This window comes from Pezoporus flaviventris, unplaced genomic scaffold (genome assembly GCF_033815535.1).
Source record: "Pezoporus flaviventris isolate CSIRO_AGI_PZ_B2104156 unplaced genomic scaffold, CSIRO_AGI_Pfla_v1 ptg000007l, whole genome shotgun sequence".
Lineage (NCBI taxonomy): Eukaryota > Metazoa > Chordata > Aves > Psittaciformes > Psittacidae > Pezoporus > Pezoporus flaviventris.
In genome coordinates, this window is record NW_026892555.1 from 80,848,674 (window position 1) to 80,867,850 (window position 19,177).

General features: G+C 34.2%; 1 protein-coding gene across 2 annotated transcripts in view; it reads right to left on the reverse strand.

Moving 5' to 3' along the window:
- CDH9 (cadherin 9) overlaps positions 1–19,177 on the reverse strand; it is a 66,599-nt gene that overhangs the window by 12,997 nt on the left and 34,425 nt on the right. For both annotated transcript variants that reach the window (XM_061449271.1, XM_061449272.1), the window contains 6 exons: positions 10,163–10,282; positions 8,510–8,677; positions 5,244–5,431; positions 3,706–3,959; positions 2,265–2,401; positions 765–886 (listed from right to left, as the gene is read on the reverse strand). In XM_061449271.1, coding sequence (XP_061305255.1) covers positions 765–886; positions 2,265–2,401; positions 3,706–3,959; positions 5,244–5,431; positions 8,510–8,677; positions 10,163–10,282 — 989 coding nt within the window. The remainder of the gene's footprint in view (positions 1–764; positions 887–2,264; positions 2,402–3,705; positions 3,960–5,243; positions 5,432–8,509; positions 8,678–10,162; positions 10,283–19,177) is intronic.

The window sequence follows — 19,177 nt, forward strand, 5'->3', positions numbered from 1 at the left end:
ATCTGCTATTATATCCAATTCTTTGGTAAATTCAGAATTAAAAATCAGCAAAACTTACACCCTTCTTCAAAGGATTTAAAACTGAAAGGCTGACTGGCTTTAACACAAATAAGTGTTCATTGTAATGGCAATAATATTAAAAGATTTCTGTAATATCCTGGCTCTTTGTTCTGTTGATCTGCCTCTTTTCTCAGTTCAAAATTTTCACTTTAATTTCTCTACAATACTTATTGTCTTTTTAGATCATGCCGAGACAGATAGTTTAGAAAAAGATATACATGAACTTTGACCAAATTCAACCCAATTCCAAACTGAAGTTAAACTTACAATGAAAAGAGTTACATTACAGTTTATTTTTCACATCTTTACTGAAGCATAATAAAAGATATTCCTGCTTTGTGTACTTGAAGGTGTGGTTACCTTAACTAAGGTTTTGAAAAAAAATTCATAAATAAATGTAATTATCAAACAATATAAGGGGTTTTGTAGCATTATGCATAAATAGTTCTGAAAAATATTTTTTGATATTTGGAATGAAAAAACCGTTAAAGTACAATTTTTAATTATATGATATGTTATTATACTAGGGTAAAATAGTTTTATCTCCCACTTTTTTGAATCAGTTGGTAGCTTGTGTAGAAGGTAGGGAATAAAGAGGCTGGGTTGGTTTGCAGTTGTTCGAATTAAGATATGTTGAAATCTTCATGGTGGCATTCCATGATACTTTCATTAGAAGTTCTTCAGTAACATAAGTATTTGTTTACCTGTCCTGCTTTTGCATTTTCACAAACAAATGTTTCATAGTATTTGGAAAATACTGGTGCATGATCATTTATGTCTAAAATCCGGATGAAGACAGGTATCTGGCTGCTTTGCTTAGGGTTATCTGAAACAAGAAAATTATTTATATTACAATAGAAAGCTTTACAGTCTATGTCTATGAAAAGACCTGAAATTATCCAATATATTTTTTCCAATAGACATTATAAATGTTTTGTTTTGATTATACTAAACCAATTATATTTTATGTTGTGCTGACATACATCCTATATGCATAAAAGTACTATTTATATTTGACATAAATTATTCTATTTTAGTATACATATTTTGAAATAATAGCAAGTTTATAAATTGATTTATACTAAAAACAGGTCACTGAGTTATTATTGACTTGCATTCCATACATCAGTAAATTATTCATTGCAAAAGCTATTTCCTGATAGCAAGCTGTCAAGAACATTAACTTGTTCAAGTCAGTAAAGAAGTTAAACAGTGTCAGTCAACAACAACACAAAAAAGACCTCAAAACCAGCAAACCAAATTTGTCTTTTCTAACCAAGATGTAAAAAACGCCCAAACCAAAAAAAAGGAGATATGTAGATTTTATCATCCACTGGATTATATATCTTGATATCCAGGGGCAAGCTCTCACTGGAGATGAATCTCACAGTACACACATCAAAAATGGAGACCATATTTGACCAAACAATAAAAAAAATATTTATGAGGGTGAGCATCAGTCTTTCAGAAAATGGAGATATAATTAATCTCTCCATATTGGCTGAGTCCCAAACTGTTAAGCACATAAACTCCTGGGGAATCTATAGGGAGGATGAAGGAAGGAAGAAAAGTTGTTCGCCAGAATCAGTGTCTCTTTTTCCCCTCTGATGGCTGTTATCAGTTGGTGGGAAAAAAAAAAAAAAGAGACATCCAATCTTTTAAAAGAGTCCAACTGAACAGTAAAGAATCCAGATGAAATACTCAGGGCCAGGGTTTTCTTCAGACTTGGAGAAGAAAGAATTTCCTCTAGTCCTGGCTTCAAATTAAGCCATTTTCTGCAATAAGTTCAAGCAATTGAGGTAAGGCATAATTTCTTCCCCTGTTTAAAGTGCTAATTCCGAAAATGTGCTATATTTCTGTCATGCGCATCTTTTTTTCCCAAGGATCTTTCCAAACACTTACCTTACGATAAAGTCAGAGCATCGCTTTGAACTGAATTATTTGATGGGAATTCTCAGGGAACCAGTTATATACTAATATACATGTACATGGTTTTGTTGAGCCCAAGAACTCCTAATTGTCTTTTCATAAATGGGCAAAGATAGTCCAGAAGTATTAAATTGAACTTCTAGATGTGCGTTCAAAGATACTCTGGCTATTGATAATATCTTAATAAGAGCAGAACTAACAAAACAAGATATATCATAGATATTGTAAAATTTGTCTTTCCTCAGTTCTACCAAGATAAATGATCTCCAACTTACTCATTTCAGTTGCTATGACAGTGATGTTGTGCCAGGGAGTTTCTTCCCGGTCAAGTGGCTTTGAGATGAATAAGGATCCATTTCCTGAATAGATGTTGAATACTCTGTCAAGGTCAGTGTGTCGATCCACAGAGTATCTGTCAAGACACAGTACAACTGAGCATCACTATCTCCTGCTACGGTTTCTAGTTTAGCTCACAACCACCTCTAAAATTTTTTCAGTTTTAACTGTGGTTAAGAACTGCAGTCCTTTAGAATTAACCTAAGCTTCCTTATAGCTGCCTGAGAAGTTTACAAATACTGAGAAACAATTTTTTAAGACTAGTGAGTGGAATGAAAAGCAAACTATTTATGTTGGCAGTTGTTAGATTCATATTTGAAATTGCATTTTAGCTTATAAAGTGAATACCAGAATAACAACTAAAAATTAATATTCTTAGGTAATATTTTTTCTAATTGTTTCTTGGAGAAGTCAGTCATGAAAGGATACATATTACAAATACAATTAAGTATCGATTTATCATATTTTCAAGATGTCACAAGAACCATCAAAATCATCAGAAAAATGTTTGGATTAGTTGTTGTTTAAGATCAAAGTTCTTAAAAATCTTATTTTATGACACTTGCTTTTTGCTTTGCTTTTTCTCAGCAAAGAAAAACTTGGTTTACAGGTGTGTTTTAATTAGTCTACTAGTTACCAGTCAATATCAGTTGAGATTTTATACATAGATTACTTAAAAATATTTTTTCTTCCTCCTCTCACACCTCCTACCTAAAACTGTACTGCTGCAAGACAGAACAGGCTTGTTCAGAAGTGCAGTAATCAGGTTTCATAATCAGTTGCATGGTAAATACATGAATTTCAGTTCTGTGTTTGTCATTGCAGATAACAATGGCACATGGCTAACAATTACAGCAATTTTGGAGCACTGAACTCTTACCTGTAATTGTTATGACTTTATTGCAAATATTTCTTATTTAATATAATGTGATAATTAAATAATTAAACTGTGGAACATGGTAGACAATATTATGTCTAGGTCATTATGAAAGTACAGAAGGCTGACTGCCATCAACCAGCAGGGGGTTTAGAAATACACTACCATTTTGAGTATTCTGCATACTTTTGCCACTGGAAACACGGTATAAAACCATAATCTTATGAAAATTTTGGTGGAAGTACTAGAACAGGATGCGAATTAAATGCCAAACTCTCCTTTCTTTTCACCTAGTGACTATTGGCTGGCCTTCAAAAGCATACCCTGCACTGTTAACTGTGTTTGACTTCACAAGTTCCCATAGATATTTCAGTGTGACCCTTTTTAGTAGCGCTTATGTGCTTAATCACTTCAGTGGCTCCCTGTTACACTGTGTTCTCATTACTCTTTGTGCCTGAGACTTGACCCACATCTAAAACATTTTATGTTATGTAATGGCTTACTTTATAGCATTCTTTGTTATATCTGGATCTTGGGCTACAACTTGTCCAATAATGCTTCCTTCCTTAGCATCTTCATCTACCTCTATTAAATACCAGGGTCTGCTGAACACTGGAGGTTCATCTATGTCTTCCACAGAAATTTTGAGCAAAGCTGTGTCCTTGAATGGCCTCAGCTGAAGAAAACGAGGATCAGGATGCGTGTTGGTGGCTTCCACTCTTAAGGTGTATAACATCTTACTTTCAAAATCGAGATGCTGGGAAGCAAATAATAATAGTAAAGAAAATTGAATCACTTTACAAGAAATTTTAGGTTTTTAATGCTGAATGAGAAGTGTAGGCATTATTAGGAGCAAAAGCTCTAAAATTTAATGTATCTTGGTGAAGGTGGAGTATATTAGGATGGATTCTAGCTATGAAAAAAGTACGGAGAATTATAGAGCAGCAAGGCAATTATGATCCCTCTGCCTACTATTTGTTCCGATTCCTTGAAAACCAGGAGAACCCCTAGAAAACCAACCCACAGGAAAATAGAGAGAAAGAAGCAGAGACTTTGGACTCAGTATACAGTGGGAGTTGCTAAAGGTCTTATTTGTCTCACGCCACTGGTAATAACAATTATCCCAGCTCTTAAATGCTCTATGTTCTGTTTCCCTTTTCCTTACTCCTCCCCCATTACCATACCTAGACCTGTCCTTGGCCTCCATGTTCCAGTGTGAAAAGAAAAATATGAATTCTGATTTCCTATCTATCTGTGTAACATTTATGTTATGAAGATCCATATATGCATATTGATGTATAAATTCATATGCACACATATACACATGAGCATACATAAATATATGCATGTTTCAAATATATGTGTATAAATCTATATTAGAGACATATATACATATCAGTTGTTTCCGATACATTCAGTAAGAATAGAACCAAAAATAGTGTTCAGAGCTTAACAGTCTAAACATTAAAAAGAAACCAATAAATGTGTCAGAGATGGTATTTTGAATTAAATTTCTGCACGTGTCTTTACTCTGTGGACTTCCATTGACATAATATGTAGCACTATGTTTCACCAAGCTTGGACTTAAGACAGAATTTAGGTACCAGAGATACCTGACTGTTGGAGAGATTAGAAAGTGGCAGTTTAGCCTTGAAGGTGTAAGTTCATCAAACTTCAAGTAAGCCTCCAAGCCTTGTGAGCCTTACAGCAGCATTCAGCTGGCAAACCCCACTGTGCACTGAACTCCTCCAGGTTTTCACAGCCCTAATTTTAAAGTACTGTGTATGAGAGTATATATACTGAACAGACAGTAGCAAGTAGCAACTGAAATATTGCTGTATGTGAAGTGACATGCCAGTAAATTTCCCTCAAGACTTGAAAATAACAGATACTGAAGAAAGAGAAGGACAAAACTAATACAATAACTTCTTGGCAGCCTGACCCCTTGTGAGATCTACCTTTCCTTCCCCTGGAAAAGGGAAAATAACTGTAACATCTGGAGAGCTAAGTTCATATAAAAGAGAGGGAGAAAAAAATGAACCTTTTTGACAGTTATGATCCCTTCCTGTGTGTCCTTGTCAGTGACGATATCAAACATGTCTGATCCATCCCCATTGGAGATGCTATACTCAGTCTCTGCATTTTCACCTACATCAGGGTCATTTGCTTTAATTCTGCCAAGAAGGGTCCCAGGCGGTGCAGACTCAGGAGAGCTGAACTGATAGGTACCTAGAAGAGCAAAATCATGTATTTATTGTTCTGAGAAGCTTAGTAGTTTGAATAAAAAACATTTTCTGTTTCACCTGGATTTTTTTTAAGTAACTTGAAGTTTGAAACATTTTTAAAAAATGTTGTTAGTCATCATACTAAACTTTAAAACAGGGTTTGAAGTTGATTGACAAACTGTCACAAAAATTTTTAGTGATTCTTCAAAGCCTTTTACTACTGTGCTTTTAATGGTTTGTTGTTGTTGTCATTGTGGGACACCAGTTCTAACCTTCATTACTTAACTATATATGTATATATGTTTTCTAGAAATGTTTCTATATATATTTAGAAATAGTAAGAGATTTTTTTTTGTTTGTTTGTTTCTTTTCTCCAAGCACGAGATTTGTAGAAACCAGTGTGGATTTTTTTTTTTTTTTGAAAGACACTAAACTAAAACAGGCTTTCTTTTATTCTTCTGAAAAAATATATTCAAGATTTGTAGGTGTTCTGTGTGAAAGTAATTCATTCATCCATTATTGTTAACACATACTAAAGAGTCAGGATAAAGAGCATGTGGATACATGTTCATGTTAATCACTATAGTTAATTGCAATGGAGATTCACTCAGGTTTTCTTTAATTTACCCTGTATATACTTTTTGTGCTCTTTCAATGGTTGATTTAATTTAATGCTTTTATAATAAAGGCTTGCTAGAAAGAAATCTGATTACAGACAAAAAAAAAAGAAATGTATATGTATTTTCTGACAACATATGCAATGAAAATCTAAATATAAAGACATGCTGTTGCAGAAAAAATAGTTTTCTTGACCATCCAGAACTAGTCAATGAAGAGCTTTTGTCACTATCAAGACACAAATGTTTCTAAATAAATACTTTCAGTTATTTGCTACCAAGAAAAATGTAAAAAACCCACAAATGATATATTCAGCATTTTTACACGGGAGATTCCAGAATCTAATGTTTCTTTACATCTGTTTTCTTATGTAAATTAATATTAATTTACTGAGTGAGCTAGAAGCATTGAAAAAAACACGTTATAAGAGACTGAAAAGTAGCATATGTTAAAATTCACAGTCTTTGTTTGAAGGGTCTTCTAAGAAGCTGTATAAATTGTTTTGACCTGTAGTGAAGTATAGTCAAGTGTCTTTCTTGCAACTAGCCTGTTTCCTATATTTACATGTCCTTTGCTTTCTTATAAGACACATATAGGGTCCTGAAGGTTCCTTTTAAGTTCGAGGACTATACCAAACCTCTAAGTTCAGAAGGAGTTTCCATCTCCAGTTGTGCAGACTAGGTACAAAAGAGTGTCACTATAAATACCTTATATTAAAATAGTTGTGTAACAAAATGGAAGCTAATGCTTGATGCTAAACTGCATTTGCTGTTACAAGGTTGTAAGTGAAAACAGTAGACTGGCTGCAATCCACCCAGACTAAAATTCATATTATTCCTTTAAACCAGGCTGAAAATGAGATGATAGTAAGTATTCCTGGGAGCAAAATAGTAAATTTGAAGGCTTTCTCAAATTCAAGGGTTCAGCCAGTGAGGCAGAAATACTGTAAGAACAGATTCAATCATGCTACCTATGATTTATTCCAGGATAAATAACTATCTCTAGTGTTTTTACATCTGAAAGCATTCCTCATTTTTGTGATGCTACACAGTTTTGGCATGAGAGATAGTTGTTTTGGCTTAAATTACAATTGAATTAAAAATGTATGAGATTTTTATTACATTGCCATTTAAATTCAGTTCAGGCTATCCACTTTTAACTATCCAAGATTCCTTTCAAGAAACAAAGCTAAACAGAAAATTTGTTTCTTCTTAATGCAGTTGGAACAACCAGTATTTCACAGTTCACTGCCATTTTGCTTTCTTCTGTCCCTCCAAGAAATCAATCTTGAGTTTTTAATTGACATTAAATTCTGTTGCTTGCATTTGCAATTCACCCTCAGCTTTGGGCCACATTTTCACCTATTGTTGCCTCACATAAGAGAAAATGGAAGATAATTATTTTTGGAAGGAACAAACTTCCAAAACTAGATAGGTCTTTGAAGGTATGACCCTCTTCATAACTAATCTAAAAAGAAATCAAAACCTCCAGATGTTTCTTTATGTTTGATTTCCTAGGAAGTGTTAAAAATTTAATTCAGCAACAAAGCTCATAATGCAATGTGCCACACTGCATTTTAATTTGGGTTCAAGAATTCTTATTTGCCAAAATATTATGGCTATATCATGCTATAGGTGTTTAAGCAGTATCCCCTCCTGAAGTCAAACAGGAAGGCAGGTAAAAATTGTTATTTGAGTTTCCCATATGAAGGTGATTCTCAGCAAGTAAACTCTTGAGTGTGAATTCAAGTTATATTTTATGAGGACTGCAGTACTTCCTCTACCCTCTTTTTTAAAAGCAATCTGTTGTCATGAACAGAGATAAAAAAGTTACATGCAATTTCTAAAATCCTTTCTTCCACACTGTCAGAGTTTTCTCATATTTTTAAAAATCTCTTCTAGGTTGACCTTTATCTACTATTCTGAGTGTACTTATTGCTGTGGTACTGAAGTGTTTTTCAAGTTTCTTCAAGCCCAGGAGAGAGTTTTCTAAATCACCACCTGCAGTACTGTGTTCAGCTTCGAAGACCCCAACACAAGAGGGATACGGATCTGCCCAAGCAAGTCCAGGAGAGGGCCACAAAGAGTAGTGATAGGACAAAGGAGAATGGTTTCAAACTAAAAGAGGGCAGATTTAGATTAGAAATTAGGAAGAAATTCTTTAATATGAGAGTTATGAGACACTGGAACAGGTTGCCTAGAGAAGCAGTGGATGCCCCATCCCTGGAAGTGTTTAAGGCCAGGTTGGATGGGGCTTTGATCAACCTATTCTCATAGAAGATGTCCCTGCCCATAGTAGGAGAGTTGGAATTAGATGATCTTTAAGGTCCTTTCCAACACAAACCATTATATGAATCTATTTATACTTTTAAAAAAGGGAGAGAAAAGATCCCAGATGGTGACAGTGAAACAGCTGATTTTAGAGGGGCTCTTGGAAAGCAACAGAACTATTAGATGCTCCATACTCTGAGGGAAGCGAGGAGGGTTGTCATTGACATCAGTCAGCGTGATGTTCACAGTTGTGGTCCCTGACAGTCCTCCCATCTGGCCTCCCATGTCTTTGGCCTGGATGACCACTTGATACTGTTCCCTGTTTTCTCTGCTCATGTCTGGCAAAGCAGTCTTGATTATGCCTTGGAGAAGAGAGAAAAAAGAGAGACAGGTGAAGTAGGCAAAGCACCACCCACTTTAATTTCAGTGGGTTTAAATGGATATAAATAAAAGCACAGATGTTAATGCAGCCATCAACACAAGGTATACTTAAATAAGCCTTTCAGTCTGTGGTTGATATAATGTGATTTTAAGAAAAAGGGAATTAAATGTAACAGAGATATTATTCACTGTTTGTGATGTGCTAAATCAATCTAGTTATTCTTTTAATGACAAAAATATAAACATATTTGTTGAATTAATTACTTGTTTAGCTATCATGCCCAGTTATTATTTTAATGGATTATGTAATTTACAGTCCTGGTGAGGTTTTGATATTATAGCACAGGCTGAACTCTTTTATGCTCTAACTTAATTCTTTTGGACTGCAATAGATCATATATTTTAATGCCCAGTGATGGCCACTGTAAATCATCTAGGGCTATAGATAATAAAAATTTTGGATAAGACTGTAAAATTAGTGTTAGACAATCTTTTTTGGGTGGCTGATCTCAAGAATTTCATAAATGTATTTTAAATGTATCAGGCAGCTGTACAACACACAGAGTGTAGGATCCTCAGGTAAGAAAACTAAAAATCCCATACCCTGAACAGAGAAATTACCTAAATCCTCCCAGGATCCAGAGCCCAGAAGAACTTTTTTTTATTTAGAGGTGTGGTGGCTTTGCAAGGTTGAAGAATTTTGATAAAATGCAGGAAAAACCTAATGCAATGTCTGTTAAGTCTTATGTGTTTTAGGATTAGGTATCTGGAGTGGGGAAGAGTGGTGGTTGTTGTTTCTTTTTTGAGACTAAAGTTTGGATTATAGATAGGCAAAATTCATACAAGTTTTTTTCTTCTTTGTGTCTTTTTCTCATCTGATTTCCTGTACAACAATGAAATGGACTTCCAGGCACGCCTTGCAATTTAAAAACATTAATGCTTCTTGCTTCATTTCTAATAGCTGTTGGGATCAGAGTACAGTTTCAAAAAGCATCTTGAATTTAAAATTGTTACTGGTCAAGAATCTATCACAAGCTTTTAGAAATAATTGAATTGCCTTTGGGGTTTTTTTTTTTTTAGCCTTACATTCTGAAATTACCCAGCTCCCCTTTTGTTTTCTTAAGGAGAAACAGATGGAATTCCCAGAAATTGGTGTAAAATAATCTTAAATACTTTCATGACTCTTTGTATCCTTTACAATATCCTACACCTTTTCTGAACTGTGGACTTTTACACTTACCAGTCATCTTCCAGATGCTACCATGCTAAGTAAAATGGTTTTTCTTCTGCAATAATATTATTTTGACACTTTAATTGTGATTTTAGTTTTCATTTAGAAAATATGCATCAGCTTTGTGGCAAGCCATATACCATAGACTTGTTCCAATATTTAAATGCAAATGAAAAGTGTCTTGATCCCTGCATCACACCTCTGTCATTGCAAAAAGTAAGAATGAATTGCTAACCTGTTTCTGGATCCACTGAGAAATATGGCTGTCCCTGGAGAATGCTGTACACCACTTTGGCACTGTTTCCATAGTTGGCATCATCCGCATCTGTGGCTGTCACTTGAATAACAGATGTTCCTAAATGGGTACAAAAAGAAAACAAGCAGCAGATTTTATGACAGCACCTACTTTTTGTAAACCACATATCGTTGTTTCAGTACTGAATTAACCAAAAATTGAATAGCAACTGGAGGACAAATCCACTGTTATCCTACCCAAGCAGACAGTAAAATAAAATCTCTTTTTCCTTGTGACTAATTCATTATCACTTAAGACTCAAGTTTCAAGTATACAGGAGGGACTGACGTGTCTGAAACCAAACACATCATTGGGTGTTTTGGGGGTCAAACAGATTTGAAACTGTTCACTTTAAGATAGGTAACTGCTGTGTGGAAAGTACCATCATGATTCTTAACTTTGGCTTACTAGTCAATTAAGCTAAAGCAAATTTCCCCATACTAATTTTTTGCTTAGATGACCATCTCCAAATATCTGAAGTCAGACTGAAGAAAATATTTTGTCTCATCCTAACTAATTTTTAAGATGATTTTAAAAAAATTAGCTTGGTTTTACAGTAAGAAATTCTGGAATTTGTTTTATTTTGTTTTTCTTTTGATCAAAGTTATTCCCCTATTGGCAAATAATTGCCATTAAACTATGATTACATTTTCTTAACATTCAATTATTTTGTATGAAAATGCCTCACCCATGTCCTGTGGTCACAATGAGAAGAATATAGGCTGTATGGGATTAACAGCATTGTGAGCCAATACATTTGATATAGTTTATGGTTTAGAAGCAAATAAAAGCTTCTGTAAAGACATCTTTATAAAATATATGAAAGGACAAAACTGTTCCTCACAAGCTTTTCTTTCTAAGCAATTTTAAAGATGTCAGTATACTTTTTGCTAACACAATCTAAAGCCTGTATGGATAAACACAGGCAGCCCAATAACTAGAAGGGTAAATGTTCTTCAACTCCTTGCCAAGGACAGAAGGCCAACTGAGAAGCTCTTTACCCTATTTTTGGCTGGGTATTTTTTATGTTTTACTTTTTATGTTATACTTTCCTTATAAGACAAAGGTCTAGTGAGCACTGTCCACTTAAGTGATATAATTTCCTATTCTTTTTTTTTTTCTTCACTTACATTCCTCTAGATTGAAGTTCACCCAGATAACTTGCAGTCAAGTATGTCTTGACTGTAAATTTAAAAGATACTCATTTACCTGTGACTAATGGAACTAAAGTGAATAATCTCTCCTGTCACTCTTCCGTGTGCACAAGGCATTGGGGAAAGTAGAAACCCAGAGTAATCAAAATAGATTTATGAACGCTCACATTACTATTAGGTCCTGTTAGATGCATCTATTTTCTCACAGTACATGATACCACTTTACACATAATAGCTTTACCTACATAATAGTAACGATTCCAAATATTTCAGGTTATCTGAACAGCATGACAAGAGGGGAAGATTACTTCTTTCTCTGCAACAAACCATCAGAACAAAGATGTAGAAAAGCTTTGTCACAATTCATCAAAATCTGAGGAGGATTCTTGCCATCGGCAATCTAGATTACTTTTTGCCAGATTAAACAATTGAAGGTCATCTGTGTGCCAAGCTGAGATGTAAAGAAAATGAAAGAAATGAATCCTTAAGAACAACCTATCAATAACAGTGTCTGGAAAAAGCGCTTATATGGACAAAAGAATTAAGACTCTTTCTTGAGTAATGTAATGTTCTATGAGTCCTATCTGTTTTCAAAAAGGCTAATAAACTAAATCCAATGGGGAGTCAATATCACTTCCTATCCTATAAAAAAAATAGGAGTCGTCAGTAGAATCTGCTTACATTATGTGCTACTGTATCATCTAAAAGTTAAGAATCAAGGGAAATTGATATGTCCATCCCCTCCTGCCCCCCCCCCCCCAAAAAAAAACCTCAAAATATTTTCATGAGTAAAACTTATTGCTGTGGCCTCCTGATCTAGGCACTGTTTTTGGGCTGACACAGATGTTCGGGTGCTGTTGTAACAACTCTGAATGCACATTAAGTTTCTTTTCCTGACATATTGATTTGATTTAAAAGAAAATATACATAGGAACGTATATCTTTGTTTCTTGAGGTTCAAGTGCCATATGATTATGATTCCTGAGGAGAGCATAGAAGCTGTAACCCTACAGAAACTTTGCAGGTTACTATCAGATAATTCAAGTGGATCTTTATAGAATGAGATCTTATTATAGTTTACAAATTATTGATGTTTTTATTTGTTAAACATTGTACAGTGGTGAAAAAATAGTGTTGTAACAGCTACTGCTTCCTAGTAACCTAATGGTACAATCATGAAAAACAATTAACACGTATATAATCAGAAAATTTGTCAGCATGCAGTTCACTCTCTTCTCTGCCAACAGTCTGCTGTATTAAAAAATAGGATCCGCATGGACAATAGGCAATGTTTGTGCAGCTTTTTTTTTTTTTTTTATGAGGAAAGAAACTTATGTTAGCTTTTGGGGTCTGAAAAGGCAGTGAAACAAAGGAACTCAGTAATGAATAATGAAATAATTGGTAATAATGCAAAACTAGTTTGGATCTTTTAAATTAAAGACAACTATGCCAATTCCTTACCGTCACCTGAATAGTACCCATAGAATCTGGGTGCATTTTTTTCATTTGTTTATTTATAGTCTAGATTGCCTCACAAGGAGCTTTTATCCCATATTAGTCAGCAGAAGTCAGCATATTTTAAAATGCAAATCGGGATGCTATGTTAGAAAGTAGCATTTTTCTGAGATACTTCCACAGATGCTAACATGAGCAGGAATGAAGTAGAACCTGGAAAGAATTGTGGGTGGGGAGAAGGCGTTTTACTTTCTCTATTTGTTTCTCACTATCCAACTCTATTTTAAATGGGCAATAAATTAAATTAATTTTCCCAAGTTGAGACTGTTTTGCCCCCGATGGTAATTGGCAAGTGATCTCCCTGTCTTTATTTCAGTTCACAAGCTTTTCCTTCTTATTTTCTTCACCTGTCCTGTTGAGGAGGGAGCAGTAGGGTGGGCCTCTGGCAGCAAACCATGATCTAATATACCACACAGGCAAACTGGTGTGAAAGATGACAGAGAAAATGTGGCAGTGAGTACAATAGCAGTCTAAGGAGTGAAAACATCACAAAATAAAGTGAACTTCAATTCAAGCTTACCTAGCAAGCCTATTCCATCTCAAAATGTGAACTGAATCTCAGAGTTCTCAAGAGGTATGTCTAATTTTCTTTTTTGTTTGTTTTGAGGTTACTTTTTGGGTTTTGTTTAGATGAATTCTTAATACTTCTTTCATATAGCATTGAGATTGACTTGTTTGTCTCTCAAAGATTTTCCCTATGTCTGTATATAATAATCAAGAAACAGCAGTTTGCTAAAAGCATTGAATTTGCCAAGCTTTATGAACGCTGAAACATTGGGGATAGGGGACTTGTTTGGTTTTGTGGTTTGTTTTTTTCTTTTTTTTGTTTGCTTAGATGTACATTTGTGTCAGTAAGCTTAAGCATTTTGACAACACATTCATGGTGGATAGAGTCCTCATATAAGGGTTGAAAAATGCAGAAGCATGATTGTGAAGATAACCTGAGAGAAGACAACTAAATCTGTTCAAGTAGTGTCTTTGTATGTGTGTCTGTGTGTGAGTATGTGTATGTAGGCATGTACGTGCATGTAAGAATGTAGAGTCAAAAAAGGAAAATTGAATTAGAAAAAACATCGCTCCATATCTAGGAAGTGTAACTCAAGTGTCAGAACTGAGTCGCACTAAGACAGATTTCTAGAAATCATGAGGAGTGAACCATAAATTTGAAAAGGAATTTAAAATAAGAGCTCTTCTCTGAATTGTATTTAAAATACTTTCATTTTTTTTTTGTGCAATTCAGTCTTTGAAAGAGTTCCTTTGTTATAATTAGGTCTTATAGCATGATATCAGAGTACATTGCAAAGCTGAAGTAAATACCCTACAGAGGAAAAGAGATCTTCTACTAGAAGAGATGTACATTTTGCTGCCTTTTCACTTAAAGTCGTACTCTTCAGCATGCAACTCATGTTCTTACTTGGCTCCTTTAGCTAACATGAATTAGAACAGCTTCTGACAGTTAGAAGAATATATCTGCGTCTTTTTGAAAATGCTGATTTTACTGATAACTTTTTCTGTAACCTTCATTTTCAACAGTACTCTCCATCTTGGGTGAAGAAAATGAGCAGACTATGTTGTTAGAACTGTGTGTTTCAAGATTCCACCATGAATGTTGAATGAAAAATGATGTAGTGATTTAAATATCATTCAGAATCCTGACATTTCTTTTCCAAAGGGAACTCTGTAACTTGAAAATGCATTTTGAGCTTGATTTTGACATATTTTTATAAAAGTAGGATTTCAGATCAATTCAAAATTTTGATTTTTAAGAAAAATGCTTGGTTTAGACTTTGGCCTTCTCATATAAAGTTTTCAAGAAGTAATTCAGTAATTTAAAAAAGATCAAGAATGCTGAAACAGGATGTTTTTTACATTACCAAAAAACTTCCTTTCTATTTTGTCTCAAGTCAACTTCTGTCAACTTGGCAGTTACTGAAAAGTTCTAATTTTTACAGAGAACTTGTGTGTACGTATGTATATCTAGCTCGATTTAAGAGAGGGCTCCACTCAAAGCAGAAAGGCTGTTTTGTTTTCAGAAATAGAAGGCCAGCTGGGGTAAGTGGAGAGGTAGGAAGGACTTTATCTCTCTAAAGGAGAAGCTCTTGAGCTTGTTTCCTGTTTTCAAGCATAATGACAATCTGCCATTCATCAAATTTGTTCATCAAGAGAAGATTTTAGAAGTGGATTATGTTTACAAGCTGAAAAGATTTGGGAGAGCTCTGGAAAACCTCTGGAGGCAAAATTTAAAATTCTGTGGGCTAAAAGCCTAAGGAAGATAAGTGGACAGAGAGTTAGCTCAGATAGATAACATGGCTCCAAGGATTATTTTCACATGGAGATACTATGGAGATGCCCCTGCTGATGACATGAGTGAAAGTTTAAGTGATTTTCAGAAATTCTGAGAGCTATTAAACTGCTTTTGCTTTTGAGAGTAGGTTTTTCTCTCTGGATAGGAATCTATGCCTGGAAGATAAACTGGAGAAATTCTGAACTAGGAGCAGTCACATGGCACTACCTAAGCCTGAAATGCTTAGGAATACATAAAACTCACCAACAAGGATCTCATTACTGCCTAAGTTGGACTATATGACTTCAGATTGCTTTCAATACAAAGAGTAGGGCTAAATAAGGTTGAAATATGACTATTATGTTTTGACAGAAAGCTTAAGGAATAGGGAACTGCAAGGTGAAGTTTGCTCTTTTGTATATAAACACAATTTGATAAAGGAACCTAACTCAAAGGAGCAATAACACTGGAAAAATAAGAAGGTGCTTAAAATGCAGTTCAGCCATATATATTGAAAAAAAATATATAAAAAAAGAAGAAAAAATATAGGACAGAAAAAGGTGGCATAAAACAGGAGATGTAATAGTTCATAAATCACATTATACAAAATTGATGATTTTTAAGAGTCTGCTGTATAGGTATGAGGTGAAAACAGGCCGTCTCAAATTTCATTTGAAAACATGCTGTCTCTTATTTCTGGTTGTATATAGTCTCACATAATGACTGGTCTAGAGGTCAGTCTAGAAGTGCTAGCTCCTGTAGATGGGTACTGGAAATAATTCTGATAATTTCTTGTGTGTGTTGTGCTTTGGTGTTTTGAAGTTTTGTCCAATGTTTCTTTTTTTTATGACAAGATTATGTCACATTTTAGATTGTGTTATTAGATCTTGCATTGAGGAAGTAAGTTATACGTTAATGATTGTCTCACCACATAGAAAGATGAAATATAACTGAACTACTCTGTCTTTAATCTGCCTGAAATGCTTCTCGGGGTAGAGATTATTGCCAGTAATAACAATGCGTACACCATTGTAACATAATGTCTGAAACTGAACTAGGAAAGAATGGCTATAGCCGAATGAAACCTCAAGCCCTTGCCTTCAAGCTGTTCAAGACCTTGACACAGTAACTTTAGTTTTCTTTTGGAAGCAATGGTAATTTTGAAGTGCATCAGATGCTCTGTGTGAGAATTTGAAAAGCATTATGGATGCAATAGCAAGTGAGAAATAGCAAGAAGAATGAGAATTAGTTTGAAGTATTGGTAAGTGAACAACTCTGTGTATGTTTATTCTTTTGGGAAGCTCTTTTTCACTTCCTCACCATACAGAAAGTCACTTCTGATACAACACTCGTGATGTCAAATGGCAGAGCTGAGACAGAGAAAAAAGTAATCAGACTTTTTTAAGTGTTAATGTTAACTAGCTTTTACATTGCGCTTCTTAGTGACTAAAGAGTTACTGTATAAAATGATCTGCCATCTATCATAAATGAACTTCAGTTTAGAAATATTCATTTTGTTCAACATGGTGTAAATACTTAAAATTAGAAAACTTCTTTTAGGCAGGGCAATTATCTGCAGTCTATTTAAAAAAAAAAAAAAAGAAATGGAAACAAAAAAATGGAAAGAATTAATTACAAAATGATCCTCAACATTTTCATTCAGAATAGCGATGAAACTCACCAGTAGCATGTTTCTGGGCCTGGAGGTTCTATGCATACAATAAAGTTGTACCAACTAGAATTAGTTGCTAATGAAACCAGTATGCTGAAAGAGCAACAAATAATGCCATAATATGGCAGCTAATTACCTTGGTTACACTTTTTCTGCCTATAATGCTTTTAAGGAGTATGTGGAATTAGGCCAGTTTTATGGACTGACAGCTGCCATCCACGGCAGGTCAGTCACAGGAACTCTGCCACTTGTTTTCTTTATAAAGATGAGAGCTCATGATCTTGACCCTTTGCCTGATCTTAATTTCTTGAGTACTCCAAAAGAGGGAAAAACCTTTTAGCTGTTTTTTATAAACTTAGGAAAAGCTTGTCCCCATTGACACTGGTAAAAGAAGTAGAAGTTTGTAAAGGCTGCAACGTGGTTATCTATTGATTAAATATCTCAATGCGTAGCCAACAGTTCCAGCTAAGTTTTCAGTTCTATTTATAATTTTTAGTTTCTAAAATAATGAAATAATCATAAGGATGTTATTTCATCACTACTTTCAGGGTGATGTTAAATGAAGTTTTCTGCTTTGCCCTTTTCTCAAAAGTAGTTACCTGAAGTCCTCTCTACAATCTCTAAAGGTTTCAGCAAAAAAGGAAGCTTAAAAAAAGAAATACTTTTTAATAATACTTTTTAATAATTGCCAACTTTTAGGGCTAAACTTTGAATTTTTGATGTACATCAAGATTGGTATCATTGTGAAAACTTACAGATGTGAATTTTGAAAGGTATTAAGAGAAATACAGTGATTACTATGAGAAATGATGCAACTTATCTTGTTCCATGTACTTACTAAAATATAAATTTGTTTCAGTGGAATAATATGAAGTAGCTTTCAAATAATCAGGAGTTAGACTAGATAATCCAGGATAAGACTTTTCTTACCTTCTTTTTCTCAACTCTGTGAAGTCTGAGTATGGCACATAAAATTTCGAAACTTACTATGCAATTGTCAAGAAGTAAAAATGGTGATGCATAATAGAATTCGAGCTGAATTGTTAATTGAACAATGAAAACCATACATGCAGCAACTGCCATTTCTGTAATTAAACTTCTATCTTGCCAGAAACTTATTGTCAATTTTTACACCTCTTTTCATTATCTAATTAAAAGAATTGTTATCTTTTATTTCTGCAATATATATAAACATATATATCTACTGTATATACATATCTATGTATGGGCACATTTTAAGTGAGAAATTTACTTATTTAACAATAATCTATCCATTCTGGGCATTTGTAGTCTTTCCACTTCAATAGAGAGCCATTAGATGGTCTCTTTTAGGGAGAACAGTGGACTTCTTTGCCAGGGGTAATGCTCCTTTCCTGAGCTTGCTACTGTTAGGCTGGCCATATGCTACTGCTAAATCCTTTGTAATAGAAGTAGTCTTAATCATTCAGATTCACATGAGACAAAGCTTTCATTTCCCAGTAGCTCTACTAAAACTGAGGGATAGGAGTGGAGGGGGATAGCTCACGAAATGTGGTACATGGGAAAAATAAAGGTGCAGGAGTCTTGTCCTTTGTTTTGTGATAAATTGATTCATTTAATGAAACTGTTGCCTCTTTGGAAGACTGAAAATTATGTCAAAGCATCTTTATGTACACTGAAATTTATTGTGTATCACTTACACATACTGGAAATACCTAGAAGTTATAAAGAAATATGGTAAAAAAAAACAAACAAACCTCAAACGAACCTGCCTTTGTGTTTTACTTTCAAAACAGATGTATGCATGTGTTTGTTAGAATGATTTAAAAATATAAACCTAACATTCAGCTTCCTAACATTAACAACTAAAACATTTATTCAGACATTGAGAAAGCTGCCTTTGGTTTTTAAAACTGAAAAGCTTATATCTTTAGAAGATTAGACTAAATAAGCATTTTAGATGTGCTTTGTTTCACCAGAATAAAAAAAAAAAAAAAATAGAAATAATACTTCTCAATATAATTTGTAGATGTATTTTATGGCTACATATAACCAGTTCTCAAGAAAATTTAACTTACATCTAATTAATTACAATTCCTGACTTAGATCTGTATATCCAGTCTTCCCAGCCTACATTTGAGAAATCTGATTCTCAAAAATCATTTCACGGAAGAAAAGGATTTTTTTCAGGCACCTAAAACTAAACAAGTAGGTTGCACATGGGTGTGAATTGTAAAACATTTATACTGAAGGGTGTATGTTTGTATCAAGAGATATATATACTGGCTGAAGCAGCATGGCTGTTCCTTGCTATTTTCAGAATATCAGTGAGAATTTTACTTTTGTAGGTG